At 40.6% G+C, this 18,116-nt stretch overlaps 1 protein-coding gene across 4 annotated transcripts in view; it reads right to left on the reverse strand.

The window, feature by feature from the left end:
* Positions 1 to 290: 290 nt before the first annotated feature.
* The window catches only part of LOC110056153 (rab3 GTPase-activating protein non-catalytic subunit-like), a 35,111-nt gene continuing 17,285 nt past the window's right edge, over positions 291 to 18,116 (reverse strand). For all 4 annotated transcript variants that reach the window (XM_089290838.1, XM_089290840.1, XM_089290841.1 and 1 more), the window contains 22 exons: positions 17,702 to 17,784; positions 16,868 to 16,953; positions 15,710 to 15,800; positions 15,058 to 15,224; positions 14,333 to 14,624; positions 14,102 to 14,118; positions 13,018 to 13,098; positions 12,250 to 12,355; positions 11,368 to 11,543; positions 10,828 to 11,035; positions 9,808 to 9,999; positions 9,118 to 9,221; positions 8,341 to 8,407; positions 7,453 to 7,523; positions 6,682 to 6,717; positions 6,338 to 6,412; positions 5,857 to 5,921; positions 5,631 to 5,781; positions 4,879 to 4,968; positions 3,645 to 3,884; positions 2,690 to 2,851; positions 291 to 1,555 (listed from right to left, as the gene is read on the reverse strand). In XM_089290838.1, coding sequence (XP_089146964.1) covers positions 1,412 to 1,555; positions 2,690 to 2,851; positions 3,645 to 3,884; positions 4,879 to 4,968; positions 5,631 to 5,781; positions 5,857 to 5,921; positions 6,338 to 6,412; positions 6,682 to 6,717; positions 7,453 to 7,523; positions 8,341 to 8,407; positions 9,118 to 9,221; positions 9,808 to 9,999; positions 10,828 to 11,035; positions 11,368 to 11,543; positions 12,250 to 12,355; positions 13,018 to 13,098; positions 14,102 to 14,118; positions 14,333 to 14,624; positions 15,058 to 15,224; positions 15,710 to 15,800; positions 16,868 to 16,953; positions 17,702 to 17,784 — 2,704 coding nt within the window. In that variant the 3' untranslated portion in view covers positions 291 to 1,411. The remainder of the gene's footprint in view (positions 1,556 to 2,689; positions 2,852 to 3,644; positions 3,885 to 4,878; positions 4,969 to 5,630; positions 5,782 to 5,856; positions 5,922 to 6,337; positions 6,413 to 6,681; positions 6,718 to 7,452; positions 7,524 to 8,340; positions 8,408 to 9,117; positions 9,222 to 9,807; positions 10,000 to 10,827; positions 11,036 to 11,367; positions 11,544 to 12,249; positions 12,356 to 13,017; positions 13,099 to 14,101; positions 14,119 to 14,332; positions 14,625 to 15,057; positions 15,225 to 15,709; positions 15,801 to 16,867; positions 16,954 to 17,701; positions 17,785 to 18,116) is intronic.

Genomic DNA, 18,116 nt, shown 5'->3' on the forward strand with positions numbered 1-18,116 from the left:
GGGGGTGGCGCACCCCCTGCTCCCTTCCCCTAGGTCCGCCCCTGTGTCGTTACCCCTTAAGGTGTGTCTATCCTGGTAATCTCTTCAATGTTGCCTCTTTCTTTTATCGTCAGAAGTCGATGACAAGGAATAAAAAGTCATGAATCTGTTCTTGCTTACAATCATGAAGCACTGTGTGACTTTTCTCTAAGAGTAATTCTTTTCTCTACTAGGGCAAAGTGGTCGTAATATATTTCAATATTATTGGCCACTTTCTTAAAATTAGGGTCACAAAAATATCACAATAGTGATTCAAGAACCTGTTGAATTTTTATTACATATGGCAACATTATAGTTGTTCTCACATTCATTTCCTTTTCAAAAAAATACCGTTTTTCGTGCGACATCTTTTTACTAAAATACCCATTTTCAATTTGGATCTCTATAGAAGACTATTGATATTTGACAGTAAAACCTATATATAAACTCTTCTCTTTAATGTCATTATCTCCCTATAAGTACGTCCACGATCAACAAGTAAAACCACCCCTCCCCCCATTTTCTCAACAGGAAAAATATTTGAGGGAAATATATGTATTCTATCGAAGCTATTTGTCCTAGGGTCGATTTCCGCCGTTCTCTCGGGTCCAGTCCCCGCGCGTCTTCTTGAAGAGGAGCGCGAGCTCCTTTCCCGAACAGCGGCTGGTAATCGAGCCTTTATTCGTTCAGCATATTTGTATTCTGTTGTCGTTCTTATGCAAGCTAATTTAGTAGTAACTATTAAACAAATATTAAAAACTCTTTTGTACCTTTTCTTTTATGTGAGCTAGCTAAATATGACGGGAATACGACAACAGTCCTCCTCGCCTCCCGTAAAAGGCCTTCAAGAGTAACTAGCTTCCCCCCGGCGATATAAACGATAACAAACGATACTTGTTAGTACCTCTATGTGGGAAGCAGTTTGAAACTTGAGCTGTGAGGTACTCTGTGGGAAAGCGAAAATGGAATAACGTTTAAAATACGAGGAAATTTAGTGCCCCTTTTGGAGTTATTGTGAGATAACTGTGCTAAATGAATATGTTTGGCACGATTCCTCGTCTTCGTCAGGCTAAAACTGAGGTCTTGATTTGCGTGTTTGAATCCGGACTTCAGACGCACTTGGGTCCTATGATTAGCTTAACCTGACGATACAACGCCATTTCCAATGTTGAATTTGATTGCAATGTAAGCGTGAGGCTGCTGAACTGTTGAGTTTGTGGAGAAACTATTCCAGGTTTTGGAAACGCATCTTTCCAAGTCTGGCGAAGGATTACATCGGACCCTGTATTCTGCTGAAAACGTAACCTTCGTTGCCGAATTCACAAGGATGTGTACGGAAGCTACGCTAGCCAAACACGACAGCCAACTGACTGGATAATGTTATCCTTCATGTCTAGAGGAGGAATTTGATGGACTCGGCCAATCCTGAAGTCAGAGAGTAGTCGGGCGAGTCTTGCGGTGTCAGGCTTAGCACTACACGCAGAAGATCAACAGTATGCGAGAGAGGGACCTTACGACAAGACAATCTAGACGGGTCCTGAAACAGAAAGAGAAAAACACTTTAGAAAGATTGCTGTGTTGTCACTACAAGCTGGTTTGCACGGTCGCTGAAGAATTACAAAAAAGAGAGGACCTGGATAAAACAGCGACGCAGTGAATTCTTGTATATTTATCATTGGAACGATCGCTACAATCTTTGAAGTGGTTTCCATATGATCGTTACGCTCGTCGAGACTGAGTAAAGTAAAAGGTAAAGTCTGAGCTTATCCTAGTTTCTGTAGCATGAAGCGAATAGCAGTATTTCTACTCTCCCCTGCATGGGATGCTACTTCATCGCAGAGTTACCCCCGTATTAAATTCGCCGGTACCCATTTCTACACTTGGGTGGAGAGAGGCACTGTGAGAGTAAAGTGTCTTGCCTAAGAATACAACAATATGTCCCCGGCCAGGGCTCGAGCCCAGACCGCTCGATCCGGAGACGGGCGCTCTAACCATGAGGCCACCGCGCCGCCACTAATATGATAAGGTAACTCGAACAAATGAGCAGAAATGCTGCTCTGTAATTTCGAGAGTGCATAAAGTTTAGGTCTATATATATGTGTGTGTGTGCATGTATAACGAACTGTTTTTCAGCGATCCTAGCAATCATATGAAAACCAACCTTAATGGAGGAAAGATTCTCAACGCAAACTAATCAGTAATTCACTAAGTTAGTTACATCGAAGGAAATGATAACCGTAACAGTGGTTTTGGTTACCAAAGACTTAACCTCTGTTTACTCTTTAGTTTTAGATTCCATTGAGATGGCATGTCATACTCAAGAAAGTGTTTTATCACATTTCCAAACACCTCGACTTTCGCCAAAAATTCCCCGCTGCGCGTCGTATTTCAACTGTCTTTCAAGATTCTTTTAACTCAACCAAAAATCCCGGTTTTATTTCTGGAAATTTCCAGAGGCGAATGGAACGGTTTTTCTGACATTTACAGAAGAAAAGACAATCTCGCGAGATCGAACTTTCGTTCTATTTGACTTTGCTCTCGGAATTTTCCGTTGAATGATTCTCCTCCTAGAATTCTGACAATCGCTGGATTTTCGAAAGTTGCGGAATTTTTGGTTGAATGGAAAGCGCGCGAAACCACAAATTGCAAGAGACAATTTTCTTTACAGTACTTGTGACTTGATCCAGCTGCTGATTTGCGTTGGCAGGCGTGACAAGCGATTGGCGCGTTCAGAGGACTCTGAAGCATCCAGGATGACGTAGGCAAGCCGCTGTCCCACAATTCTTAGGAGCTGTGAACCCAGGGCCCGCTGGTCGTGAACGGAGAACATGGTCTGGCGAAAAAAGAAGGAAGGAAGTGATATTTCAAAGGCCATCTAAAATCACTGAATGTAAACCTAGTGTAATGGAACCTCAGTTTTCAGGCCCTTATTAGCCTCACTCAACAAACTTCTTTCATCGCGGGCGTAATTTTTCCTCCGCTCGAGAGACGATATGAAACGAGAGGCGATACGAGTCTGAAATTTGACCCCCAAAAAATCAATACTGATGACGTCGCTGTACAGAGATCCGTGAAGCGCCTCTGATTGGGTGTTGCTTGGTTTTGAATTTTCGCGGGAAAACAACAACCAATCAGAGACAGTGGAGTGACGTCTTCAGTGTGGTTTGGGATCCAGTTTCAAATGTCTCGAGGGGGGAAAGAATTTAGGAAGTGAAGAATAAGCACTTATTGACTGGCCCCAAGAGAAACAGTGAGTTTTGTTTCCCCGAGACCCTCAATGAGGGTCGAGGGGAAACAAAACTTACTGTTTCCCGCGGGGCCAGTCATTAAGTGTTTTGTTGTACCTCCCAACTCAAAAGTAGAAAAAAACTAAGAAGAAATCGTTTGCTTTGCGCCAGCTGGCACACAAATTCGCCGTGGTTTCAAGGAGCACGACCTGATCACGTGCAAGTCGAAAGTTCATGCTGTTGCTTCCTTAGGGAGTTAGTGAGATTTGTTCGCCCTAGAGAGTTAGTGTCTTTTGACCCACGACACGTGACACGTTTTCCTCCAATCGGAAAACGTATTTGAGTTGGGATGTATAACAAAAATGTTTGTTTAACTTTGACCAACATATCCTTCAATACCTCTTTTGCAACGTTATCAAAGCCAGCGGAGTACAATTCACGCACGATATGGCACTTCAGCGGATCACTGTCCATCCCAAACTGCTCCGCGAACGTGTAAATCACCGCTGGCCAGTCATTAGAGGATGTGCCAGACATCGTTCTCAGGTTATCATTGTCACTGTCCTCTCGTCCGAGAACTTTGTGCGAGGACTGGGTCGACATAGTGCTCACCGTGAAGGACAGGGCACGAGTAAGGAACTGGAATAAAAAAAAAAAAACACACCCACACAAAAAAAAATAACGGGTTTCTTTCAAAATAAATCAACAAAAAACAAGAAGGTGAAGGTACTTTGAACAAATAAACAGTTTTAGTCACGATTTCGAGAACATCAAATCACGGCCTCAATTAGATTATAAGAAAGTTACAAGTATTGACAAATTGTGTTGGAAAATGTGCAAAAACATGAAATCATAAGTTAAAATGGTAAAATGCAAACTTGTATTCGATGAAAGTGTTTTCTCAACATTGCACAGGAATGGGGAGGGACAAAATGAGTTTGGAATGACGTTCTCCAGCCCTTGGGACCAAGGGTGGAGTCAGAAAATGAGAAGAACCGTTAGAAACTAATGACTTACGATGGCCAGATTAGTTGAACTTTTCGAAGAAAAATACATGCCCCCCAAAATAACAGTACATCTGCTGCCATTGCCACAGTTTTAGTTGGATTACCGTGAAATCCCGGTGAATTGCATATAAGAGGGAGCGGCTCGCTATCAGATTTTAAGACTTGTATAAAGACATATCTTTTTAACAAATTTTATAACTAGACTTTTGGTTAGTTAGTTAATTAGTAGATTAGATAGTTTAGCTAGTTAGTTAGTCAGTCACTTAGTTAAGTTAGTCAGTTTTTATTTAAAGGGTTTTAATGATTCCTAGTTTTACTTTCAATTTTACAGCTTAGCTATTTTATTTGTTAGTAATTTTTTATCACTGATGTAAATTTTTAATGTAAATTTTATTTTTAATAACATTTTTTACTGTAAAGCGCCATGAGCCCTGGATATGGCGCTATACAAATCTATTATTATTATTATAGTAAGAGCAGATCATTAAGGTGGAGAAAGAGCTACAGGAGTTGAGCCGTAGCGTGCAATGTTGTGAGTGATAGAGGTCGACCGACAGAGATGATTTCCCGCACCCTATTTCCTACACGACAAGAATGAACTGATCATGTTGATAGTGATGATTTACCTTTTCTCTTGTTTCAACAATGGACCTGTCGACATCGTCAGACGCTAATGGACGGGTGGAGCTGAAATCCCTCATGAATGAATCCTTACTCTGTAAACAGTTACAACTAAATGTCAATGAAAACAGCGGTTTGCAAATTGTTCCACACAAGGTGGTTCATCAGTACCACTGTTTAGCTCTGCTCCTCAGGTGACTAAGAGTGTTGCTACTACCCCTGGGGGATTCTAGTATATCACCAGTTACCCCTAGTCTCCCCTCCCATCCCTCTCGGCAATTATGTCAGGTTTCCTAACATTTCAGCAATTCTCCTTAATACTCCTGGGCGAGAGACGTATTGTGACAGTACATTGCTTTGCGCAAGAATACAACTCTTAGACTCGAACCACGTGAATCTATGATTGTTTGCGTGTGTTACCTGCCCATCATGAAAATGAAAGTCATTAAGGTACTTCCAATTTTACGAACCACCAAATACGTGTTTTTTTAAAAGACTAAAATGAAAGCCATTGGGGTGGATACAGGATTCTAGAGAAGGGGGTTCGAGATACGAACGTAATGCCCTGTAACGGGGTCCGGGGCATCTTCCCCCAGAAAACGTTTAAAATTGAGATCCTTGGAAATGGAATTTCGGCAGTCTGAGGCCAAGTCAACGTTTTATAATGTTTCATCATTTTTTTTGTAATTTAGGTGGTTTGAACGAATCCCCCGAATCCCCCGCCCCCTAGCGCCAGAGCTAGACAACATAACATCACCGTTGTATCGAAGAGCGTCAGCGGTTTAACACTTTTCATGTCCAGGCCCATTATTATCCACAGAACAGTGACCAGCTTGGCATGGAGCTTTACCAGAGGTCCATTACTCTTTGGCTGCTCCTGGGCCTCCTCAATGAGGGACTTTGCACCCCTAGGAACCAAACCAGACACAAACGGTCAGTCGCGGCTGGAGATGCTTACAGAACGTTAAGAAGTTTGCACTTACGTCTCGCCAGCGTGCCAGAAATCCTCCATTTCTAGATCGATCATCTCAGAATCGACCCAGTCAACCTAATAAAAATAGAAATAATTATACATTATCAGATGATTTCGTGCGCAAGTTGAAATAAAATGACACACAACTATGTGTTTCAAAGTGGTCTTGTAAAACTACAGATTTCTGGAAGAAGACGCATTCAAAAATCTGTGGGGTTTTTTGACAATCTTCGGAATTCAGTGTCTCATCTTCGAGAATATTTGTCTTCAAGCCGTCATCGCAAATTGGTTTATCGCCCAAGAACACAACATAGGAAACCTGGAGAGGACTGACTCAGAAGGCCTGAATCACTGAGAAAATAAGGCGATGACCATGAGTTCGCAGAGCAGCAGTTCCGGCGGAAAGAGAATCAAACGATATAAAAATTTGTTGGCAAATGGTAATAATATGATAGGCTTCATTGGAATGGCTTTCACTCCTCTCAACTTACCTCAACTATCAATTCCAGAAGTTGTACAGTGGCTTTCAGGAACTGTTCCAGTGCACTAAAACTTAGATCCACGGTCTGTGAAAAAGTTATTTAGAAATTAAAGAGACTAGTTGATTTCTTCGTACCTACTCTAAAATACAACAAACAGTCTGTGAGGTTGACTGACAAACGCTTTGAGAAATGCTCTAAAAACATCAGTAAAGAGGATACCAAGAGAAGCAGTGACTCCATTTGGAATACGTAGCAGCTGATGTATTTTCTACGCTTGTAACCAGAGGACAAAGAAATGTTTTCAGACAAGTAAACGGTTGCCATCGGGACGTTTGAAAGAAAACACTACAAACCTTTCGGCAAAGTCGATCTTTGGGTGCTTTGCCAACCTACAAGAACAAGTCACACAACATCAATAGAAATCACGGATTTTATGCAATGATCTCGCAGGAGCATTCGTAGACCTTTCGACCAATCTTCCTCAAGAAATTCAGTCGAGTACTCCGAAGGTGTTAGGAAATTAGGAATCTTCGGGAGATTGTCGGAAGTATTTGATGAATTCCTAATAACACTCGAAAATATTCGGAAGTCCTCCAGACATTCTCGTGGGCCTTTGGGTCATCTTTTGAATCTTAATATACGTTAGGGTCGTATTCGGAGAAAAGTTGCCACTAATAACACCATCAGACCACTAGTATTTGAGGGTAGTCCTCATAAATTCAACTTGGTTTACTCAGTTTTTCTAAACTTTTATCTGAGCGCCTTAAACGTGACATTGTAGCGCTGATGTAAATGTATAGAAGACTCGGAAACTCTTTGCCAGTCCGCCAGTATTAAAATGACTGGAGATTGGCGTGTTTATGGACCTCGACTCTGTCTCCGTCCATAAACACGCAAAGACAAGAACGAGGCCAATGTCAAGCCATCTTGACAGAACAAGCTTGGTCGATACAAGATTTATTATATGGCTTTCGGGAAAATTGTTCTTGTGGGACACAGCGAGTAGTCCCGAGCGGGCAAGATAGAGCCATCTTGCCCGCTCGGGTAGCCAATGACAGCGCAGGATTCGGTTTATTTTGTCCGCTCAAGGAGCTAGCCATATGCACGGGAAATAATCAACAAACCTTCTCCATCAGCATAACTGTCGCTGATATTTTCTCCTTGAAATATCTTTTCCATAACGTGACTGCCAGGCCTGAAATTTTAAAACAACGAAAAAATAAGACTAAACCAAACCAGGCAACATATCTATTTATGTTGGAGAACCGATTGTGCCACATATCTTCTGAAAACAGAACAGCAGCGGATCCCGAACTTGGCATGTTTTAAAGAGTATGGTAGGGAGCTTGCCATAATCTCGCTTTATTACCTCGCAGTACAAAGAAAAAACGCCCAAAGTGGTGAGAGCAAAGAAATAACTACTATAACGCAGCAATAATAATGAGAGAAGATTCAAAATTTCACCAGAACGGCAATTTTGATTCTGGACATCCTGTCAATAAATCACATTTGATGGAGGCAGCGTGGCCGAGTGGCTAGGGCGCCGGACTTGAAATCCGAAGGTCGCGGGTTCAAGTCCCCCTCTGACTAATAAGCTGGAGTTGTTTCTCGGTAGACCCTACTTCAACTCCTCGGTCATATTTGTTAATAACCAGCTGGTCTGCCTCCTCCCAACAGAAATATTGCCAAAATCCCATTTCTCAGCCTATGTTTTGCCCAAATCGGCCAGTACCATCACCACGTTTTTGTTTGTGGTTCTCTGTCCCAGTTCCCATTTTATCACTTCGGGCCCTTCTGCAAAAAATATCTTGGGCTCTTTGGGCACCACCCTTTCACAGAAAAATTAGTAACTAGTCAAAATGAAATTTCGCCTTACTAATTCAATACCTCGTCAAGAAGACAGGTAATGAGAATATAACAGAAAATCAGTGAAATATTGTGATAATGTATTACCAAATTCTCACAAGTAACATTACAGTAAAGAGAATTACTCTTCTGAGCTGAGGACATACCGTGTTGTAACGCCGCACAGTGTATACACCTCAAGTGCTCCAGAGCAAAAAATAACTTGCTGGTTTCCTAAATTGGAAACAAAAGAGAAAAACGTTTTCCTCGATCAGCTTTATCACCTTTCGGCCTGAAAAATTCACACTATTTCCTTTCAAAGCTCACGATTCATCAACATTCAGCCTGCATAGGTGGCGCGATTCCGCGAACGAGTGCTTCGCTTCGTAGACCCCTTGACTATTCACCGTTCTCCACACAGTTTCACCACTTTCGCCGCCGAAACAAGGTCCTCGCACAAAATTTCGCCAGGTACGCAGGCTAATCAGGAGCTGCGTTCTCCTTGCAAAGTCAAAACAGAGTCAAGTATATCAGAAGAATTACAACGAGGAAATGATATTTGGCCAAATACTCCCTACTACAATGGGCGACAGGCGTGGTGAGGAGCTCAGTCACGGTATTTTGAGTTACTTTGGCCATGAAAAAATATTACCTTTAAATTAAAAGAAAGCTGAAAATAATAGTTTACTAAGATAGAAAAACACCAAAGAGATAATAATAAACCATAAAGGAACTAGAATATTTAAGGATGGAGAAGATTGACACGGATTACAAACAACGAACTTGAAAAATTTAGGCTAAACTTTTCAACATATGCAAACTGTGACATGGCTCCTTTACGAATCTATTTTTTAGCGACTTGGAAAATGTTTTCCAATCTTCCCCCAAAAACATGTTTATTTTTTTTTATCTCTCTCTTTGATTTGAGTTGCTATGTCACGTACTTCTTTGCTACCATGCCAGTATGTCACGCACTCCACAGCACAGTAAGCCCACAGAACATCCTGGCGCAGAGTCTGTGCAAACTTCAGACGCAACTCGCTAAGACCTGAAACAAAAACAGTGATAGTTCCCGTCGATTATCTCAACAATAATTTTATTTAACTGGTAAGTCAAGGGCAAAATGTATAGAAATAAAAAAATTCAGTTTTGCAACTGATAGATTCTTACACGATGGCAAGATTTTTACATCTAATACCACGTTTTCCTGCTCATATAGAGAATAATACAAGGGTGTCCCAAGCCCACACGAACGCTTCCGAACATTTTCCGATAATGTTCGAAGTTAACCGAAGATTGCCGAAGACTTTCGAGGAAGTTCCGAAGATGTTTCGATCATACACCAACAACTTTACGTAGAGTTAAAGGGTAAAAAATGACATAAAATATTACGTCATCGATATCATCACGACCAAAACTTATCGTAATTTTACACGTGTAAAATTACGTCTTTTCTCAGGGCTGCAAATCCTTGTATAAAACCGCAATTAATATACAAAAACAACAACCAACCTTTTTACTTTGACATCTAAATTCAAATCTAGACACATTCTTCAACAAACTTTATATAATAAAACGCATATCATCAAGCACTTCTCTTCGAAACACAAACGCATGTTTACAAGAAAACAAACCTTCCAGCTCCGAGTTATTCTCAGGTTCAGGTTCGACTTCCGGTTGATCCTCGTCCCCAGCCTCACTCTGAATCTCAAGCTCTATCTTCCTGGGAGCGCGAGGAATTCCCAAATGACTCGCTGGTGTATCGCATTGTATTATGTACTTGGACAACACTTTAGAAGCTCCCCCATGACCGGTACTCAAGAACCCTAAATGGGGGACGAAACAAGTACCATTTGATCACCACCTAGCCCAATTGCTCGAAAGGTGGATAATACAATCCACCGGAAAAATCACTATCCAGTGGATAGTGTACTTTGTTTTCTTAACACTTATCCACGATTTGAACAACTGGGCCTGGCTAAAACAGAGAGGCTGGAATTCCAAGGTAGTCATATACACCTTATTTATGAGGACCCGGCTGCAGGTTTTACTGTATGCATTCAAGCAAAGTGTGTCTTCAAGCCTAGTGGCCGATCAGGACAGCACTTATCGCTGGTTTCTGATAGAGGTTGGAGAATTTCTACCCCTCCTTGCAACTTAAAACACCGGTGAAAATACGCACAACAACGCTTTTCAACTTGAGAAAATGTTGCGCGACAGGTTGAAAGAAAACGTTGCCCTTACATCTCGCCCTTAAACATTTGAGTTAAAAAAAACGAAACCGAAAACAGCCATACTTATTAAATTGTTCTGTTAACTACTGTTTCACTACCATTTCGTATGGAAACGCATGCACTGATTCAAGAAAGGCCATTGCATTCCACGCTTAATAAGTTTCAAGTACAAGGTATTAGTTACTACAGAAACTGTTGGGCTGCATTGGCGCGCAAGTGAAACACACAGCTAGTTATCAACTTCAATTTGATAAGGTAAATTTACCTTCCTGTGACGAAGTGCTAAGTCTCGGAACGACATCTTTACAAAATTGCTACTGGGATTACTTTGCAACGTAAGGGACAATCCTTCACTTTCAAAGCGAATTTGTGTATGGATGAGAGGGTTTAAACTCAGCACCTTAAGGATATAACGCTTACCAATAACTGACAGCTCAGGGGTGTCCCTAGTATCTGCGGCTTGGTTGTTAGTAGTATGATTGGCAGCTGTCAATCGACTGATAAAGCCTGCAAGAGCCTGCAAGTCACTCAGCTGACACACCAGCAGGTTCCAGCGCTCTATCTCCACTGATACTGATATCCAGTCTCCCGCGGCCAACTCCTCCCTCTCAGCTTCCTCTTCTTCATCCTGCGATATAAACAAGTCTGTGAGCTTTCAATGAACTGCACCGCAGTTATTGATTAGTCTTAGGTTCCAAAGCTGTCATAATTTCAAGGTTTAATCTTCTCAGACGACAAATTGTGTTCTCAAGTAATGTTTCTAAATCCTCTTCCGTAACTAACGAAACAACGTCGCCAGCCAATCAGATTGCAACATTTGCTTTAGTACACTATACTACTTGAATTCTACCAATTTAACATATCATGCTACTGTTGCAAAGGCTTCTTCGATGATATCCAATCCACCGAATATTAAAAGAATCCTGAAAAGCGCCTTAGTATCAGTGTACCCCACCATACCTGTACTTTCTTGGACGCTGTGCTGATTTCCATGGCAACAGCTCTACACACTGAAGCAAGCGATAGCGCCCGGCTTGTTGCTGTGGACTGGGCCAGAGTGTGACGTACATTCTCCCACCACGGTGAAATAACATTGTCAGTTGACTCGGCAGAGGAACTCTCGCTTGGTAATCCTCCTGCAACAAAATTACCGCAGACTTGCAAATGTTGAGAAGATAACTAAGTGAGAAGAAGTAAGGGTAGGTGCAAAAATGCACAGATCTATTTTACATGCGTACATGAGGCGCGTACATTACTTGCAGAAAATTTCGGACAAAAAAGGGTCCGAAAATATAACCGTCCGAACTTTTAAGCGTCCGAAATTTTTACAGCACAGTAGAAAACTTGGAAGTAACTCCAAAGCTCTTAGTTTCCTCTACGCTGGGCTTTATGGAGCGAACTCTAGTTGAGACACTACTGGACATATGTAACGGCTTGATTGAATTTGTTATTTTCTCGTCGGTGTATTCGTAAAACCTTGAAGGTGGCGTGAAACTATCATTTTCACAGATGTTGTTTCAGTCTAATTCGTGTTTCGTAGCCGTAAATATTTCAGCAAAGTGTCCGAAATTTGTCCGAAATGGGATAAAAAGTGTCCGAAAATTAACGCCCGAAATAAAACGTCCGAATTTTGTTCAAGTAATGTAATCTTGTAGGGTTAGCCATTCAGTAGTTTGTAAAGGAGTAAAGAATCATTTGAAGCCATCTCTTATCTGTTAACCTCGACGGTGAACTCAGTGCAATTGCATCGCAAGCCTCCGAAGTAAATGCGCTACAGGTTTGTGATGCAACACAGGGTTTGAACACATTTTCGGATCCAAAATTCAAGACTTTTTTGCCTACCTGGAAGCGAACTTATTCTTGATATGAGAGAGTGAAGATGAAACATGGAATCTACTTTATCGTAACACAGGTCCGGATCTAATAGCCAACCAGAAACAAGAAGGGTCTGTGAAAATAAAATTAAAGAAATTGTGTGAGCGTCCATCCAGAATCCAGAATCGGTTTGAATGCAGGCAAATTTCAAGAATCGAGATAGGTCCTGCCCCGGTAACGCAACAATTTAGCTAGTCTTAGTTTGGGGCCCTGACAACGAAATGGATGTTTAAGAGGGAATCCATCAGACGTTCGAGTACGAGCGCACAAAAACGTTGTACCAACATTATTTACACTCTATTGCAAACTTCTATCCGACTGTTTTAAATATCCTCCCAAAAGAATTCATTTCTAACAACACCAGAAGTCCAAAACAACTGTTGCAGTTCATATGAAACACTTGAAAATACTGGTGAGATGATGAAATTTTACCTTTATTCGCACAATTTCTCTGAACTTTGAAATTTATTTCCTTGACTTCCCATGGGAAATTGTCTTTGGTGTTATTTCAGGCAAATATTTATATCTTTAGCTTTTAGAAAATGCAAAAAGGACTGTGCTATACTTAACATTATTCTGGTACAAGTTTTTGTCCACTAAAAGTTGAAATTACTCGATTTCCTATCGGATTTCGTCTTAAAGTCCTATCAATTTCAGATAAATCTGCCCATGTAGTAATTTTTCAAGGGACATGCAAGTCTGTAGGGTAATTTTTCAAGAGACATACGACCTTACCATTAAATGTTGAGGTTCAATTCCAGATGAGTCAAAAGGAAGAGCTAAGCTTCCAGAAGAACATTCCCCTAAGAGGCAATTCTAAAGAAGAAATATACAAAGCATGTATTACAACATGAAACAGCGTCTCTCGTGTTTGATATATTACATGAAACACTAATTTGTGCAGCCATCTGAGGCTGCTTAAAGGAGCCTTTTCTTGAAGAACAACAGATAAAAACCATGTCTTAGTTAAAACAGTTAACACCATGTAGTAGATTAATCAAATTCTTGATTACGTTTTATTATAGGAATGAGAAAACTACTTCATTGTGATTGGCTGAGAGCAGGCAAATTTATCGTTAATATTTAATTGGCATTGCAGTGTAAATTAACGCGCACGCGTTCGTAATTTTCTCAGTCATATAATAAATGACTAATCGTATCGAGTGGTTTTCAATTGAGTGTCGTGAAACCAAAACCAAACCAATTACTTGCCCTTTACACTACTTAGCCAATCTCAAACCGCAGTAAAACCAAAACCCAAACCCAAACCCAAACCCAAACCCAGACCCAGACCCAGACCCAGACCCAGACCCAGACCCAGACCCAGACCCAGACCCAGACCCAGACCCAGACCCAGACCCAGACCCAGACCCAGACCCAGACCCAGACCCAGACCCAGACCCAGACCCAGACCCAGACCCAGACCCAGACCCAGACCCAGACCCAGACCCAGACCCAGACCCAAAACCAAAACCAAAACCAAAACCAAAACCAAAACCAAAACCAAAACCAAAACCAAAACCAAAGTAATTGCCTGATTACTTTGGACACTCAGTTGAAAGCCGCTCTAAAACCTGAAACAATCACGGATTTACACTACTCGTGATATTTGAAAAAAATTCTTTCAAATTGCACCTGTCTAAAGGCTTGGGCAACTTTAAGAGAATTTTTAAATATCACTCATTGTATAAATGGTTAACTGAAGTCGCATTCATACGATTACCTATACTAATCATTTTTTTCAATAAATATAAATACAATATTAAATAAATTACTTACCAACAATAATAATTACAATAATAATAAAATTCCAACCTACCTTGAAAAGAAAGCTTGCTAAAAGGACAGAAAGAAAAAAAAACACATGATGAGTTTAGAATCACTAGCTAAGGGGAGAAACCAAACAAAAGTAGAATTTGTTACAAAAGTAGAATTTGTTACAGAAAAGCTGACGAATTTTACCGTGGTTAAGTCTGTGTGTCTGGCTGGCTGGCTGGCTGGCTGTCTACCTATCTAATATGACCAGTTATTTGCAAGGAGAACCACTCACAGAGTTGAATTGTCATTTCGTTGGACAAGCCTTTCCTCATAGCAACAGCCTTTGGCAGAGCCACTGGTGACGGCCCAGCTGTGTTTCCTTGCGTTACATCCTTTGATTCTTTTCCCTGGTTGCTACCTGAAGTGTACTCAAAGCATCCGAGGAAGGATGTGACACTCATCTGAGGAACTGATCGAGTGGGTTTCTTGGACACTGCTGTCTGTTGATTGGACTGGCTCCCTTGTAGAGCAGACAGTAGCTCGGCAGCTTCAGATTTTGTAAGACCAAGAAGGCTGGCTAAAGACTGTAAATTACCAGGTAGCACATCAGGTCAGCTGGTTATTGTATTATTATTGAGGTTTTAGTAAACAATCTTTTTAAGGTCGCTGAAAATTTTGTCAACCGTTTGGCAAAGAATTATTACTAATGAGAACACATCACATCGCATGTCATTCTTTCCGTTTTGCATGTGACGTTCGTTCCCTGTGATTGATTTTAACTTTTCGCTACGTTTGTCACTTTATTTTGTTTGCCCTTCAGTTCTGAGTTTGAATAATCTCAAACTATACAAAACATAAGCAGTGAAAAACATTTTTATACCACAAAAATTAATACTTTGGTTAACTATTAATCCTGGGTTAGTGTTAACCGGCTTTTGAACAACCCAGCCCTCGGGTGTGAGACAAGAATTCACAATCAACTGTTACTTGTTTCACCCAACTGATCAAACTCCTTACCAGTTCCTTGCTCTTTCCTTTCCAGGACTCTTCCCCAGATCCCTGCTCCTCCTTATACAGTTTCAAGATTGAGTTGTGTGTTTGTATAAGTTGCCGCTGTACATCGCAAAAATTCAGCAGTAGTTTGGTGTCTTCTCTTACTTCATCGTGGTCATCTGACGTGTGATCTTGTGTTGGTTCAAACAAAACATCAGTGCCAATGAACTTTTGAGCATAAGCTTGATTAAGGAGGCATTATTTTTCATCTTGGAGGCGCGGTGACCTCACGGTTTGTGGGTTGGACTCCAGATTGACGGGTACATGTCAAGCCCTGGCCGGGGACATTGCGACGTGTTCTTAGGCAAAAAATTTTACCATCACAGTACCTCTCTTCATCTAGGTATATATAACTGTACTGCCAAAATTAATGCTGGGGGTAACCCTGCAATGGACTAGCCTCCCATTCAGGGGGGAGTGCAAATGCTTAATGAGATTCAAACCATGCCAAGCTTCGGCAGGATGGACCACTTGCCCTAACAAAAATTTTACCTTTACCTTAAATTACTAACCTTAGAAATATTTGAGAGCTGGGTGATGCAGCAGGAACCAATATATGACTGACATAAAATGCAATAAACGTTTGGTAAAATATCCCAATAAACAATGTACTTACTTTGCTTTTGTGCTGTTTCAATGACGGTCCTCACAGCTTGGAGTAAAACAGAGACTGGAATTCCCACAGCGGACAAGACACACTGTAGACCCTTGACACAAAAATTACAAGAATAAGTTAACATGTGTCTAAACTCATTGACTTCATTGTGTATACCAGGTAACATTTATGTAGACCATTGATACATTATGTATATTTGTATTCAAAGTATTGTTCATTTTTCATTACGTTTATAATTTTATTTTCCGAGGGCCACAAGTATAGTAGCCTTTGGCTATTAAGTGTTTAACCTGCTTAAATTAAGTCTTTATTTAATTCTATTCACTTATTACGTACTCGTCACTTAGGACTATATCATCACCGCGCTATAGCGCTATTAGAAAAAAAAATGTTTCAATTTATGGCGGCGTCCACACTACGCCGGAGAAATTTCAAAATGCAGCTTTATTTTTTCGGTTAGGCCTACCGTTCCCACTATTCCGTCACGAAGACGGAGCTTTTCGAAAATGCTCTTCAAACGGGAGAAATAAGAAAATGCGAACTTTTCATTTTCGTGTAGACGGAAAACATTTTGATAATCGAGCTTTTCAAAAAAGATAGTGTTACGGTAATCATATGATTTCTCTGAGCGAGTTTTCCTCAAACGCAAATCCAAAAAAGACCAGTGATTGTTGGGTGTTTAAATTTCTCCGGCGTAGTGTGGACGGAAAACATCTGATGCGTTCCCAGAGTCAGAGTGAAACCTCCATTTTCAAATTCCTCCGGCATAGTTTTGACGGAACCTGTGACTCAATATATGCTATAGGCAAATGTCAGTTTTTTAAGGGCGGTGGGGTGTCTAGACTTTAAACTATTTTAATGTGCTTTTCAAATCACGCAAACTTTCAACTCTAAACGTCAATCTACGGCTTTGTTTTCCGCTGCCATCAATCGTCTCAGTGGACCACTCAGGAAGTAGCTCACTTCGACTTGTTCAAAAGGTCACGTCCGTGAGCTACGATTGGCAGATTTGGATCCATTTTGTTCGCTTTTTTCAAGGTTTGTTGATTATTGTTGTAATCATAATTGATGGAGATGAAAAATACAATTCTTAGTTGATTTTTTTGGTCCAGAAATTGCGTGATTTTGAAAAGCACGGCGATAATCAAAAATATTCACCTGTTGATGAAGTTGTGGAGTTTGTATATCACTCAGAATGTCTACCAAGGCTTTTTCCAGTTTATTGCTATCATTTTCTTCACTTTCTACAAGAAAAAAGAAAAGAAGACTGAAAATGATAGTAAGTGCACCAATGTCAACATACTTTCGGTGTCTTAGATATTTGTTAATTCCTCTTCCCCTCTACCTCTGTCCATCAATCCTTCATTCTTCGTTTATTTTGTAACTCATGGCCGTACAAGGCTAAGTAATTCCTTCAACTTAAAAGCTCATAAGTATTTGCAAAACTTCCACATTTCAGGCTTCTTATTTTAATAGGATTGTCAACCTATGGAATTTTACTTGTAAATCTGTGCCTAAAAGTAGCCTTTACAGTATCGATGTTTTTAAAAACTTTCTAAAACAAACTCTGACAAGCCTTTTGCGAACAACGTTTGACGTGGAACGCCCGTGCACTTGGTCACTTGTAAGATCGTGCGCATGCCATCGTTCATAGCGCACATCGTCTAAATCTTTCCTTTTGATATTCATATAAGTAGATATAATTATGTAATTTTCAGCTTTTTTAACTAAATTTTCTGTTTGGACGGCACCTTGCATGGGTCCTTTGGTCTCGTTCGTGCTTGCCCCTTTGAGTATTATACCTCTTCTTTCGTTTATTATTATTTTTTACGTAATTATGTATAAGATAATTGAAACCCAATAAAGCCTTAAAAAAAATGTAATTCACCTTGCGTAGGATACAAGCGAAGAAACAAGACAATAGTAACCTACGTCTTCCTAAGAGATAGAATGTTATCCCAAGGTGAAGATCTTACTTCCTGGTTCATTTACCTTGGCCAGACCTTGTTGAGTCCAAAAGAACTGACAGCTTTTTTAACAGGTGTAGATCCCTAACTCTTCTGCTATGCTTGTCACTGGGAACAACAACAAGACAACAAATTAATCTCACAATAAACCGCGTTCAGTTTTTCTTGATTTTCAATGACTGAGAATATACCCTGTTATAGGTTAAGAGGGTACAAACAAACAAACATGCAAAGTTCTGTTAGTCTTGTTTCTCAAGTAATATATCAAACACGACAGACAGTGTTTCATCGGGATATCCAAACACCGAGAAGAGAGTCGAAAATACGACGTGCAGCGGAGAATTTTTGACGAAATTCAAGGTGTTTGGATAACCGATGAAACACTGCCTCGGGTGTTTGATATATCTTCTCAATCGAAACAAAAACTAACTAGTAAACGG

Source organism: Orbicella faveolata, unplaced genomic scaffold (genome assembly GCF_042242905.1).
Source record: "Orbicella faveolata isolate gen_17 unplaced genomic scaffold, um_ofav_v1 contig_24, whole genome shotgun sequence".
In the NCBI taxonomy this organism is placed as follows: domain Eukaryota; kingdom Metazoa; phylum Cnidaria; class Anthozoa; order Scleractinia; family Merulinidae; genus Orbicella; species Orbicella faveolata.